Here is a 15,523-nt window from a genome sequence, read left to right on the forward strand (position 1 = left end):
CCCATCTTCCTTCATCATTATCCTTCTGAAAGGCCCGATATTTGCATTCTTGACTCCCACTCTAAAAACCTCCCATGCCTCTGCCATAAATTCCTCCTTCCTCATTCTGAGCGCTTCGGCAGCAAGCTGGATTTCATCCCCAGGGTCCGAACACTCCACATCAGAAAGAAATGCCAAGGGATTGAAATACGGGCTAAGTATGCTGGCCCATTCCTCTTCCACTTCCAACACCGCTCCTCCTACGACTTCAATATCTTCTTCCCTTATGAAGCCCACTAGTTTCTCCATGCAGGTTTCCTTTGACGGTAAAACGTCCACCAATAGACACAAGATGATCTCGTATATAAAGCCATCGCACCCGTGCTGCTCCTCATTGAATGCATCATCGAGCAATCCCTGTATGGCATTCTAGCCTTCGATGTCTATATCGAATAGACATTTGCATTGGGCTTTCAGGGTCTCCTCATGATAGAGGCAACTCAGACTGAACCTATGAACCATCTTGCTTACTCTGAATGCACCCCTCTGATCTGGCTTCTCTTAGCTATAAAAAGATCAATTGTTTTTAGAACCCTCTAGGTCCTTTGAGTCCCCTTCTTCTCTCTCTCACAGGATATCAAATGTGGGATGGGTTGCCGATGATATGAACAGTCGAATAAGAGCGTACCTTCTCTTATCCTTGGAACAAAAATGACCAACCAATCATCCAATATAGGACTTTGGGATGTGAGTGTTGTCCTCTAATAATCTCTGCTGAAGATCTCTCTTAACTGCATTCGCAGGCGACAAGATGACTCACAGAGATTTAGCAATCCTATGATTAGCAAGAAGGTCTGCAACTAGATTGCCTTCACAGAAGATATGTTGAACATGGTAATCCTTAAATTTTTTAAGATAACCATAAATTCTTGGGATCCAAGTGTCTAACCGCCAGTTCATAAAGTGATGATTGGTGATTCCGTTAAGAATCAATTTTGAGTCTCCTTCAATCACCACCTTCGGTATTCCATTAGCAGTCGCCCATTTAAGTCCTTCCTCTAAAGCGGCGATTTCTACAATTTTGTTGGAAACAAAGCCTACTTGGCCACATACCGCCCCCATAAGGTTGCCCTCGTCATCTCTAACAACCGCTCCATAGCCCGATAATCCTGGGTTTCCTTTGCTAGCACCATCAAAGTTCATTTTTTTCCATCCGATAGGGGGAGGCTTCCACTTGACCTTTTTTCATTCTAGTGATTTGACTCCTTGGGTGTGGTTGTTGCTTTGTTTAAGCTTCCAAACCTGTTCCATTTCCATATCCCACTTTTAGTAATATTTATATTTATTGCCGAAGATCTTGCCATTGATTATTTCTTCTATGGCCCCTTGAATTTTATTGATTAGGATATTAACCTCCAACTCTTCTTCCCTAAAAATCCTTCTGTTTCTCTCCTTCCACACGTGCTAGACCACCAATGAAGGGCTTGAAATCCACAAGCTTCCCCATTTTGAAGATTTGCCCCTTGTCGGCCAAGCAAGAATGAAATCTTTGAAAGAACCGTTATAAACCATATAATTCTAAAGTTGCAACTGCAACCAATCCAAACACTTCCTAGAGAAAGGACAATTGTACAATAAATGGTCTGCTTATTCTTCCTCATTTTTGTAGAGACAACATCTGCTGGGCCCTTGAATACCTATTAACTTCCATCTGTCGCTTGTAAGGATTTTTTCGTGTAGAGAAATCCGAAGAAAAGCCCCCGCTTTAGGTAACACCCATCTGTCCCAACATAAGGCAATCGACCAGTTACCATCTTTTTGCCTCTTTCTTTGTAATTCATATCCCAAGTTAACCTTATAATTCCTTGATTTAGAAGCATTCCAGATAAGGGTATCTTTTTTAGTTGTCAGATAGATATTTCTGCTTTGGAGAATGTTGACCACCTTCGCACTATTTGCATTCTGAGCATTTTTGAACCTTTTCCATCTTATTGGAGAGTTTGGGCGACAATCTTCTTGAACATAATCTGCCACCATCACGCCCATAGTTGCTTCCATCTCATTTTTCCAGTCTTGGTCATCGATTTCATCTAAGCTGTGACTCTTGGCCTTCCATAGAATGGGGAAGGTCTTGGAACAAATCTAATCAAACATAATAATAATAATAATAATTTAAAATATTACAGCTATGGCCTATTACCTATCAAAAAAAAAATACAAAAAATAATATAATATTTTACTAAAAATTAGTAATTATATTTAAGATTAATTTAATTATTATAATTATAATTATATAATTTTTTTGAATTAAATTAGGATTATGCTCTTAAAAAAAATAATTCACTATAAATTTGTATTATATTATAATTATTATGTTGAAGCATTCTCGATATGAAGTGAACCACCTACTTATTGAAATCGATGGTTTAAAATTGGGGAGAAGAATGAAGACTATCTAATTAATTGATTAAATTTTATTAATTTTAAAAAAGAGATCTTTTATAATAAAAAATAAAAAATATAAATTTTAATATCATTGATTAGGAGTTAAGTTTTCATTAAGTTTGAAATTTATTTGAATTATTTATTTGTTTTTATAATAACGAAAAATTATTATAATTTTTATTTTTATTTTTATCCAGCAAGTGCTATCGAGATGGGGATAGCGCCCTATATTAATCCAAAAGAATCTTACATAATGAAAATTTCTGAACAACCACAACAAACTTCAAAGAAAATTACAAATTACATATTACTTATTACATAAGCCTAAGAATGGTGGTGACACACATGCCTATGATCGCCACCTTGTCGACATTCCCTTCGAATAGCTACCCGTCTTCCTTCATCATCATCCTTCTTAAAGGCCCCATATCTGCATTCTTGACTCCCACTCTGAAAACCTCCCATGCCTCTGCCATAAATTCCTCCTTCCTCATTCTGAGTGGTTCGACAGCAAGCCAGATTTCATCCTCGGGGTCTAAACACTTCGCATCAGAAAGAAATGCCATGGGATTGAAATACAAGCCAAGTATGCTGGCCAATTCCTCTTCCACTTCCAACACCGCTCCTCCTATGACTTCAATATCTTCTTCCCTTACGAAGCCCACTAGTTTCTCCATGCAGGCTTCCTTTCATGGTAAAACATCCACCAATAGACACAAGATGATCTCGTATATAAAGCCATCGCACCAGTCCCACTCCTCACTGAATGCATCATCGAGCAATCCCTGTATAGCATTCTGGCCTTTGATGTCTATTTCGAATAGACGTTTTCATTGGGCTTTCAGTGTCTCCTCATGATAGAGGCAACTCAAACCAAACCTATGAACCATCTTGCTTACTCTGAATGCACCCCTTCGATTTGGCTTCTCTTAGCTATAAAAAGATCAACTGTTTCTAGAACCTTCTAGGTCCTTTTAGTCCCCTTCTTCTCTCTCTCATGGGATATCAAAGGTGGGATGTGTTGCTGATGATTCATTTGCCAACCCACGTGAACAGCTGAATAAGAGCGCACCTTCTCTTATCCTTGGAACAAAAATGACCAACCCATCATCCAATTTCTGACTTTGGGATGTGAGTGTTGTCCTCTAATAATCTCTGCTAAAGATCTCTGTTAACTGTGTTCGCAGGCGACAAGACGACTCACAGAGATTTAGCAATCCTGTTATTAGCAAGAAGGTCTGCAACTAGGTTGCCTTCATGGAAGATATGCTGAACATGGTAATCCTTAAATTTTTGAAGATAACCATAAATTCTTGGGATCCAAGTGTCCAATCGCCAGTTCATAAAGCGATGATTGGTGATTCCGTTAAGAATCAATTTTGAGTCTCCTTCAATCACCACCTTCGTTACTCCATTAGCAGTCGCCCTTTTAAGTCCTTCCTCTAAATCGGTGATTTCTGCAATGTTGTTGGAAACAAAGCCTACTTGGCCACATACCACCCCCATAAGGTTGCCCTCGTCATCTCTGACAACCACTCCATAGCTCGATAATCCTAGGTTTCCTTTGCTAGCACCATCAAAGTTCATTTTTTTCCATTCGATAGGGGGAGGCTTCCACTTGACCTGTTTTCATTCTAGTGATTTGACTCCTTGGGTGTGGTTGTTGCTTTGTTTAAGCTTCCAAACTTGTTCCGTTTCCATATCCCACTTTCAGTAATATTTATATTTACTGTCAAAGATCTTGCCATTGATTGTTTCTTCTATGGCCCCTTGAATTTTATTGATTAGGATATTAACCTCCAACTCTTCTTCTCTAAAAATCCTTCTATTTCTCTCCTTCCACATGTGCCAGACCACCAATGAAGGGCTTGAAATCCACAAGCTGCCCCATTTTGAAGATTTGCCCCCTGTCGGCCAAGCAAGAATGAAATCTTTGAAAGAACTGTTATAAACCATATAGTTCTGAAGTTGCAACTGCAACCAATCCCAACACTTCCTAGAGAAAGGACAATTGTACAATAAATGGTCTGCTGAAGTTGCAACTACAACCAATCCCAACACTTGCTAGAGAAATCCAAAGAAAAGCCCCCACTTTAGGTAACACCCATCTGTCCCAACATAAGGCAGCCGACCAGTTACCATCTTTTTGCCTCTTTCTTTGTAATTCATATCCCAAGTTAACCTTTAATTCCTTGATTTAGAAGCGTTCTAAATAAGGGTGTCTTTTTCAGTTGTCAGATAGATATTTCTACTTTGGAGAATGTTGACCACCTTCGCACTATTTGCATTCTGAGCATTTTCGAACCTTTTCCATCTTATTGGAGAGTTTGGGCGACAATCTTCTTGAACATAATCTGCCACCATCACACCCATAGTTTCTTGCATCTCATTTATCCAGTCTTGGTCATCGATTTCATCTACTAACGCTTTGTCACTGTTCCATGAGTCCCTCCAGAATTTAGCCTTGCGAGCGTCACCTATTCTCCATGACAGGTATTTAGTAATGATCCTCCTTCTCTCCCATATGAACTTCCAAAGCAAAGACCTGCTGATCGAATTCACCATGGTTAAAATTCTTTCTGGCTCATTTGATTCCAGGTATTTGTGCGACATTACCTTGCACCAGCCTTTGTTGGGACAATTGTACATCTTCCATGCCAATTTCGCTCCTAGCGCCAAATTGTATAAATTCATCTTTCTTAGGCCCGTTCTGCCTTCTGCTTTGAGCATACAAACTATTTCCCAGTTGATCAACGGGATATTTTTTTCTTCTTTCGATCCTTCCCAAATGAATCTTTTTAGCAAACCATCCATTGCCAACAATGCCTTATATGGAGCTCTGTAACATGACATGTAATAAATTGGGATGGTAGATAAAACCGATTTGATCATCTGGATCTGCCTCGCCTGCGATAGCCACTTGTTCTTCCATAAGGCTGATTTGGCTTTGCATTTGTTGACGACATCTTCCCAAAGCCCATTGTCCACTTTTCCTACATAAATGGGAACCCCAAGGTATTGAATCAGGAAGTCACCTTGGCCGAAGTGCAACACACTTACTATTTTCTTTTGAGTTCTCTTGCTGGAATTGAGGAAGTATATTTGGGACTTTTGCTTGTTCATACTCTGCACTGATTCCTTTTCATATACTTCAAGAACATTGCTAATGACCTGAGCTTCTCTTTTCAAAGCAGCGCTCAAGAGGATGGTGTCGTCTGCAAATTGGGAGTGGGACACCAGATTCAAGTTCTCATGGATTGAGAATCCTTTCCAAAGACCTTGCATGACCTTTCTTTTGATCTGCCTATCGACCACTTTTGCCATAAGAACAAATAGGAATGGCGACAAAGGATCTCCTTGTCGTAGCCCATTAGAAGCTTGAAAGAAACCGCACATGGAGCCATTAACAATAATTGAGAAAAATACAGCTGAAATGTAGTGGACTATGCATCTCAACCATTTTTCATCAAAACTGAATTTCTTGAGGACCTTTATTAAGAAATTCCACTTTACCCGATCATAAGCCTTGGAGACATCTAGTTTAACAATCATATCTTGAAATTTGGAAGAATGCATTGAGTGGATGGTTTCGGCTGCCATGATGATGTTGTCAATGCTTTCCCACCCTAGTGTGAAGCCATGCTGCTCTGGCAAAACTATGTTCTTCAGGATTGGTTTAAGTTTATTGACCATTGCCTTGGAGATGATTTTGTAGAGGGAATTACATAGAGAAATTGGCCTGAAGTCCACGATAGAAGAGCAGTCTTGTTTCTTCGGGATCAACGCAATGTTAGTATGATTGATCCCTTTGATAAAATTCCCCTATTTTCTAAAGTCTTCCACAATTCGGAGTATGTCATTCCCCATGAAACCCCAACATTTCTAATAAAATTCCATTGTGAATCCATCAAGCCCCGGAGCTTTATTCAGGTGTTGATCAAAGACTGCCTTTCTAACTTCATTGAGTGAGAAGGGATAGCATAATTTTTTATTATCTTCCTCCGAAATCACTTTTGGGATTATGTTTCCTAATAGGCAGGACCGCAAATTTTGTTCCACTGCATCCCCAAGCAGATTTTTGAAGAAATTCACCGCTGCCTCCTCAATGGCTTCCAGGGAAGTGTGCAACTTACCTTCCAGATCAGTGATCATGGCGATTCTATTATTGATCCTGTGAGATTTTACTGATGCATGGAAGAATTTTATATTTACGTATCCCTCTTTAATCCAAAGCTCCTTGTATTTATCACGCCAAAAAACTTCCCCTCTCAGAAGAATTTCTGCCAATTCTTGCTTGAGAGACACTTCTTTGTGGTACGTATCATTTGTCATCCTAGAGATGATAGTGGTCAAATTTATTTGATTTAATTCCTCCTCAATTCTATTTCTTTCTGCAAAGATGTTCTCGAATGATTCTCTATTCCACTTTTTTATCTTCTCTTTAAGAAACTTTAGTCTTTTAATGAAACAATAGCTCAGTGAACCCCTTAAAGTGTTACTTTCTATCCACCATTGCTGAAGATGCGAAGTGAACTCTGGATCTCTCCACCACATACTTAAGAATTTAAAACTACTACTTTCTTTGACTGGAATCTCACACAATTTGAGTTCTATTGGGAAGTGATCTGAAAGGGATATAGGAAGAATGAGTGCTTCTACCTGGAAAGATGACTCCAACCAAGATTCACCAATGAGATGTCTATCTAATCTTTCTGAAATATGGGCAAAATTTGCTCTCCTGTTCATCCAGGTGAAGGTTCCATTCTTTGGAACTACATCCATCAATTGATTCTGCAATACAAAATCTCTGAAATCTTCCATAATCTTATTTGACATTCTCAAACCTCCCTTTTTCTCATCCAAATCAAGCAGGGCATTAAAATCGCCAACCACTACTATCTTATCGTTCCCTATTTATGAATTTTTTTTTGTGAAAACCTGCCATACTTTGGATTTTTCTTTTGTTTTTGTTGGACCGTAGACATTAATTAAAGGGAAATTCAAATTCTCCTTAAAATTATTTACTGTGCATAACATCCAATGATTTGCTTTCTCCAATAGAGTTACTTTGACCTGAGAAGGATTCCAGATAACTCCCAGCCCACCAACGGCCCCTGTGGATTCTTGGAAGATGCCTTCCCAGACCTTGCAAGAATTGATGAAGCTATTCGCCTTCTCTTTGTCCATCTTTGTTTGCTGAAAGGTGATTATATCACTGCTACTTCTAAATAATTCTCTTTTTACCAAGCATCTTTTGTCAGGAGCTAATAGACCCCTAACATTCCACGTGGTGATCTTCATCTTTTTCCAGGGGAGAAGCCTTCTCCCCTAGCTTTCCTCATGAAATCAAAGAGACCGACAATGCCTTTTTCCTTGGAACATTCTTATCTCTTTTAGCGGTTGCTTCTCCTACCTCTGGATCCTTTGGCCTTGCCCAAAAGGACGTTCACCAATTGGCTGATGCATCTCAGATCAACATTTTCCAATGCATCCTCTTGGTAAAAATCCTCATCCAAATCCTTATCCAGTTCGAATTCAATGTCTGATAAGCCTTTACTAATGTTTAAAGTTCTAGGGGATGATGGAATTACCCCTCCTTCCTTGGATCCTATCATTGCTTCTCTATAGGACCCTTCACCTTCAACTGAAGAAGGAATTGCATCAGCAATCCTAGTCTCCGTTACCTTGGCTTCTCCTCCAATCTTCGCGGGAGAGTTACCTTCCTTTTCTTTTCACCTAGGGGATTTAACTTCATCTCTCTCTACCACCGAATCCATAACCATTTTTTCTGATTTCCTCCTCCACTGTTGTTTTGATTTTTTGAGGGGATTCCTAGCCTTCCTAAAAAACATTCTGCAATTCTCCATAGCACGGGACTTGCTGCCACATTTGGAGCAATGTCTCCTGTCTTTATCGATTTCTAACCGTTGTCTCCATAATCCGTTTGCAGTTTGTAAACGGATATACTCTGGGATTTTTTTTAACTGCAACAACTTTTATTTTTACCAATTTACATAAATCTTCCTCATCATCGAAATCAATTACCAATACCGTTCCTAACATCCTACCTATCTTCTCCAAGTAAGACTCTCCTTAGTATTCTATTGGCAGATTATACAGATTGACCCATATCAGGCTTGAATAGACTACCAAAGGAATTAGGTTAAAGTTAGGTGTCCATGGTTGCAAGTACACCGCATGTTTTTCTGTATACTAGTTCTCTTGTTTGAGGATGCGATCTCTAACCGATTGGTTTTCAAAGAGCACCACAAAAAATCCCCTCCGGATAAATTTGATAACAATATGGTCTCCCCAACTTTCTGCCACCCAGAGTTTAATATTTTTCCTTGAGCAATTAAGGCCAATTATCCTTGCGATCACTATGTGGTTTTCCCAGAGCTGGCTATGTTCTTCAAGTTTCACCCTAAGGTCCACCACCATCTCATCTCCCTCTGGGCCTCGCCACCCATTCGGTTTACCTATGTTCTGCCCTACTCCGCCATTAACCTCCAATAGTTTTTGCAGAGCCAGTTCCGCTATCTCTTGAAAAATTATTATAATTTAATCTATAATTATTTGTATTATCAAAATTTAAATAATGAGAATAATTATATTTTGAATTAAAATCTTTCTTTTCTTAATATTTTCTTTTAATATTATCTTCTTTTATTAGATATTATATTATTATTATTTTTATTAATATTCAAAGAGATATACAAAAGTCTACAGTTTAAATTCCAACTTTCCAAATAAACCATAACTATCAATGAGATGAATCCGCATTTGATCCAACAAACCCATAAATGACATGTTCTACATCAAAAACAACATAATTCATGGCAAAATCTACCCCTGACCAAATAGTATAACAACCATAACATAATTACTAAAAAAGAGGACAAAAACATCATTGACAAAATTCGCTTGAGTTAAAACAACTACATACTCTAGATGACACTAACACTTCTTCGAAGAACTTGCTTTGCCACCCAACCAGCTACACACTCTCGGCTTCCTCTAACACAAAACCCTCCTCCCCACACCCTCTGCCTGAGCCTGGGCTCTTTCAATTATTGCATCCAGCTCTTTAATCTACACCAGGAGCTTCGGGGCATCCCATCCATTCCATGCTTCTTCCCCGTGATGGAATTTACATTATCCTCGCGACCATCTCACAAAATGGATTATTACCATCTTAATCCCCTACCCTTCATGCTCCACACCTTCACCATTATCGAATCCCACCCCACATACCACCCATTCCAGAAAGGACTCCATTTTGCCTAGGTATTCATTTGGAACCAGAGCCTCCATTACCCATCTCACTATTCAAGTGTCTTCGCCAACCTCTACAATCCATGCCATAATTAATGACTAAACATCCATCCTTGTCTTGTATCGATACTTTATCCCATCAAAGGCCTTTCCCATGATGATATAAATACATGGCGCAAGATGTTCATCCCAAAACTTGAAAAAATTCCGCATTCTCTTCACTGTTAAATCCCTATAAAAGGGGCATAATTTCTTCTGAGTTTGCAAGGTGAAATTCACCTCCATTTCACCACCCTACGCATTGCAACCACCTTCAAACCTTCACAGAACCTCCACTTTTGGAGAGCATTTCAACCACTCTTCTCCACCACTATTTCAGACTAAATATCAAACAATGAAAAGAGAAAGTGACTGGCGATTAAATGTGGCTCCTACCAGCTCTTTGTCTTTCATTAATGAACTTGTCAAACATAATTACCCACTGCCAAAAAAACAACACATCTTCATTTCTTGTACTCAAGTTGTACCAAACAAATACTACTTTTAATCTACGATAGTTTCCAAAAATTTAAAACTCCTCAATATTCTGAAGGTCTTCTAATCTTATTTGATCTGTCTCATTAAAGGTTAATGCCAATTTAGAAAGAATGTTCATCTCCACATTTCCCGATCTTCAGACATGACTCACTTTGAAGTCTTCAAAATTATTTAACTCTTCCACAATATTGAGAATTAAATTTTATAGATGCCATGTCTCAATTATTCCCTTCATTATTGCCTGAATGATGATCAAAGAATCCCCCTCCAGATGCAACCTTCTAACACCTATCTTCCTATAAAATCTTATTGCAATCAATGCAGCTAGTGCTTCAGCCGCATTATTAGTTCCTGGGACACGTTTTTAAGCTCCTAAAGTCACCACATCCCCTTTCCAATCTCAGACAATGAATCCCAAACCAGATGGGTTAGGATTACCTTTAGATGCACCATCAAAGTTAATCTTCCACCACCCATTCGAAGGTCGCTTTCAAATCTCTTTAGGTTGAGAGGAAGAGCTAGATTGAACCCATCCACACCCATTAATGGGCAATATTCTATTAATTTTTAATTTATTCTAATTTTTCCACTTCTTCTTTTAAGGGTTGATTTTTTATTTAGTTGAAATTGTATTCTAATTATGTGTTTTTTTAATGGAATTAAAAATAATAATTAAAAGATATATTAGAATTCATACGTTTTATCTTGTTTAAATTTTATTTATTATAGAATAATTTTATTTGAATTTTATTCTAATTTGTATAATAAAATAAATTTCAACCTAACACCTAAATTAAATGTTTAGAGAGAGAGAAAGAAAAAGTCCTAAGTTTTGATTACTCATTTCATGCCAATAATTTAAGGATATCATATGTCCTTGGGGAGTTATACTGATGGTAGCATGTAATTTGATTATTCTATCCATCTCCATCTCTCTCCTTTATCTATATCTCCTTACCTCTCCCTACATCTCTCTTTTCCCCTTCTATCCTTCCCACTCTATCTAGCTCTCCATATCTCCCTCTCTCTATCCTCATCTCTCTCCTTCTCACCCCCTCTTTTTATATCTCTCTACTTCTATATCATTTGTCTCCCTCTCCCTCCTCTCTATTTTTTTGTATATCTTTCTTCCTCTTTATATCTATCTCTATATATCTTTTACTCACACACATTTTGTCTTACTCCCTCCTTTTCTTTATGTCTATATCTCTCTCACTCACACAAACACACACTCTAGCCTATTTCTTCCTCGCTATCTCTATTCTCTTTCCCCTCTTCCTTCACCTCTCTCACTCACTCCATATCCCTCTCTACCTCTCCATATATCACTTCCTATATATTTATCTTTCTATCTCTCTATCTCCCCCTCTCTAGTTCTCACCATCTTTCTATCTCTATTTCTTCATCTCCCCCTTTTTCTCTCCTTCCATCTCTCCCTCTTGCTCACCCCCTCTATATTTAACATTCAAAATAATTTAAAAACTGAAATATCTATTTTAAATAGTTTTTTTAATTTTTTTTATCATTTATAATATATTGGAAATCAGATATTTTTTCTAAATAGACATATAAATTTTTCATAATTATTATTTTTATCTAAAAATATAGATAATAAAACCAATTATAAGGATTTCATTTAGTTTAAATGAAATTAAATACAAATATTTCTATTAAAAAATAAACCTAATTATTATATTTATTCTTTATAATTATATTTTATATATATTTTTAAATCATTCTATTTTTAAATACTTTTAGAAAATCATAAATTTTTTAATCATTTTAATATATACAAAATAATTTAATAAGTTTTAGTCATAAATTTAAATATTTTTCATTAAGTTATTTTAAAATTCTAATTTCTCTTTTATAGTTATTAATATTTATTTTATTAAAACTAATTATAATTAATATTAAATAAATATACAAAATATTATAATATTTTACTACAAATTAGTAATTATATTTGAGATTAATTTAAATTTTATTATTATAATTATGAAAAAAATTTAAATTAAATTAGGATTATGCTCTTAAAAAAAAAAAAAATTCACTATAAAATTTGTATTATATTATAATTATTATGTTGAAGCATTCTCAATATGAAGTGAACAACCTACTTATTGAAATCAATGGTTTAAAATTGGGGAGAAGAATGAAGACTATCAAATTAATTGATTAAATTTTATTAATTTTTAAAAAGAGATCTTTAATAATAAAAAATAAAATATATAAATTTTAATATCATTTATTTTGAGTTAATTTTTCTTTAAGTTTAAAATTCATTTTAATTATTTGTCTTTTTATAATAATGAAAAATTATTATAATTTAATCTATAATTATTTGTATTATTAAAATTTAAATAATAAGAATAATTATATTTTGAATTAAAATCTTTCTTTTCTTACTATTTTCTTTTAATATTATCTTCTTTTATTAGATATTCTATTATTATCATTTTTTTATTGGTAATAATATTATTTTTATTAATATTCAAAGGGATATACAAAAGTCTAAAGTCTAAATTTGAACTTTCCAAAAAAACCATAGCTATCAATGAGATGCATCCCTATCTGATCCAACTAACCCATAAACGACATGTTCTACATCAAAAAATACATAATTAATGCCAAAATCTACTCCCTGACCAAACAGTATAACAACCATAACAAAATTATTAAAAAAGTGGACAAAAACACCATTCACAGAATTCACTGGAGTCAAAACAACTACATACTCCAGATGACATTAACACTTCTTCGAAGAACTCTCTTCACCACCCAGCTCGTTACACACTCTTGACTTCCTCAAGCAAAAAATCCTCCTCCCCACACCCTCTACCTGAGCCTTGGCTCTTTCAATTATTGCATCCAGCTCTTTAATCTGCACCAGGAGCTTTGGGACATCCCATCCATTCCATGCTTTTGCCCGGTGATGGAATTTACATTGTCCTCGTGACCATATCACAGAATTATTACCATCTTAATCCCCTATGCTCAACACCTTCACCAATATCGAATCCCACCCCAGGTACCGCCCATTCTAGAAAGGACTCCATTTCGCCTAGGTATTCATTTGGAGCCAGGGCCTCCATTACCCATCTCACTATTCTAGTGTCTTCACCAACATCCAAACCCCATGCCATAATCAATGAATAAACATCCATACTTGTCTTGTATTGATCTTTATCCCCACAAAGGCCTTGCCCATGATGAGATAAATACATGGTGCAAGATGTTCATCCCAAAACTTGAAAAAACTCTGCACTCTCTTTATTGTTAAATCCCCGTAAAAGGGGCATTATTGATTCCGAGTTCGCAAGGTGAAATTCACCTCCATTTCACCACCCAGCACACCACAACCACCTTCAAACCTTCATAGAACCTCCACTTCTGGAGAGCGTTTCAACCACTCTACTCTACCACTATTTCAGACTAAACATCAAACAATGAAAAGAGAAAGTGACCGAAAATTAAATGTGGCTCCTCTTAGCTCTCTCTCTTTCATTAATGAACCTGTCCAACATAATTACCCACCACCAAAAAAACAACACGATCTTCATTTCTTGTACTCAAAGTGTACCAAACAAATACTACTTTTAATCTTTGATAGTTTCCATAAATTTAAAAATCCTCAATTCTTATATGCTGAAGGTCTTCGAATCTCATTTGACCTTTCTCATTAAATGTTAAAGCCCATTTAGAAAGAATGTTCACCTCCAGATTTCCCGACCTTCTGACATGACTCACTTTGAAGTCTTCAAAATTATTTAACTCTTCCACAATACTGAGAATTAAATTTTATTGATGCCATGCCTCAATTGTTCCCTTCATTATTGCTTGAATGATGATCAGAGAATCCCCCTCTAGATGAAACCTTCTAACACCTATCTTCCTACAAAATCTGATTGCAATCAATGCAGCTAATGCTTCCACCACATTGTGAGTTCCTGGGTCAATATTTTTAGCTCCCAAAGCCACCACATCCCCTTTCCAATCTCAGACAATGAATCGAACACCAGATGGTCTAGGATTACCTTTAAATGCACCATCAAAGTTAATCTTCCACCACACCTTCGAAGGTTGCTTCCAAATCTCCTTAGATTGAGAGGAAGAGATAGATTGAACCCACCCATGCCCATTAACGGGCAATATTATATTATTTTTTAATTTATTCTAGTTTTTCCACTTCTTCTTTTAAGGGTTGATTTTTTAATAAGTTGAAATTGTATTCTAATTATGTGTTTTTTAATGGAATTAAAAATAATAATTAAAAGATATATTAGAATTCATACATTTTGTGTTGTTTAAATTTTTTTATTATAGAATAATTATTTGAATTTTATTCTAATTTGTATAATAAAATAAATTTCAACTTAACACCTAAATTAAATGTTTAGAGAGAGAGAGAAAGAAAGAGTAACTAAGTTCTTATTACTCATTTCATGCCAATAATTTAAGGATATCATATGTCCTTGGGGAGTTATGCTGATGGTAGCATGTAATTTGATTATTATATCCATCTCCATCTCTCTCCTTTATCTATATTTCCGTACCTCTCCCTATATATCTCTCTTTACCCCTTCTATCCTTCCCACTCTATCTAGCTCTCCATCTCTCCCTCTCTCTATCCATATCTCTCACCTGTTGATATGTCGTGACTGATCAACAAAGTATTGTACACTAGGCATGTATCCTTGTCGGCGTTCGGGGCAAGGCCGGGCCCCAGGAAAGCAGGCAAAGCCCACTGTGGGGGTTCAGGGGCCGCAGCCCCTGAGAAAACAATTTTTGCCATTATTTTGTTGATGAGAATCGATATTGTAATAAAACCCTAAAAAAGCCGACTTTGTTTGTTGCCCTAAAAATGCATGTTATAAGCGGCTGGGATGCTTAAGGAATTGTAAATTTGATGTACTATTTTTGCTAGATAATAAGAAAGATTGGACGGTTGTGTATGGTGGACGTAACCCATTCTGGGAGAACCACGTTAAATCTCTGTGTTATTTGTGTCCTATTTTATTTCTTTATCTTTTGTATTTAAATGTGCATATGATTGTTAGTTCATATTTGCTTTGGATCTGCTTGAAACCCTAACAATTGGTATCAGAACGAGGTTTTCTATAAATTGGCAGGACTTTCATAATTGAGTGGGAGCAATGGAGGATTCCAAATTCAAGGTCGAAAAGTTTAACGACCAGAATTATCAGTTATGGAAAATGCAGATGGAGGATTACCTGTATCAAAAGGATTTGTGGCGGCCATTGGAAGGAAAGGCAAAGAAAGTGAC

The 15,523-nt window shown here is 36.4% G+C and overlaps 1 protein-coding gene across 1 annotated transcript; it reads right to left on the reverse strand.

Annotated features, from left to right (window-relative positions):
• Positions 1–4,632: 4,632 nt before the first annotated feature.
• Positions 4,633–5,238, reverse strand: LOC131856958 (uncharacterized). Its single transcript, XM_059208924.1, has one exon. The coding sequence runs from the start codon at positions 5,236–5,238 to the stop codon at positions 4,633–4,635; it is 606 nt and encodes a 201-aa protein (XP_059064907.1).
• Between the last annotated feature and the right edge of the window lie 10,285 nt (positions 5,239–15,523).

This window comes from Cryptomeria japonica, chromosome 7 (genome assembly GCF_030272615.1).
Source record: "Cryptomeria japonica chromosome 7, Sugi_1.0, whole genome shotgun sequence".
Classification (NCBI taxonomy): domain Eukaryota; kingdom Viridiplantae; phylum Streptophyta; class Pinopsida; order Cupressales; family Cupressaceae; genus Cryptomeria; species Cryptomeria japonica.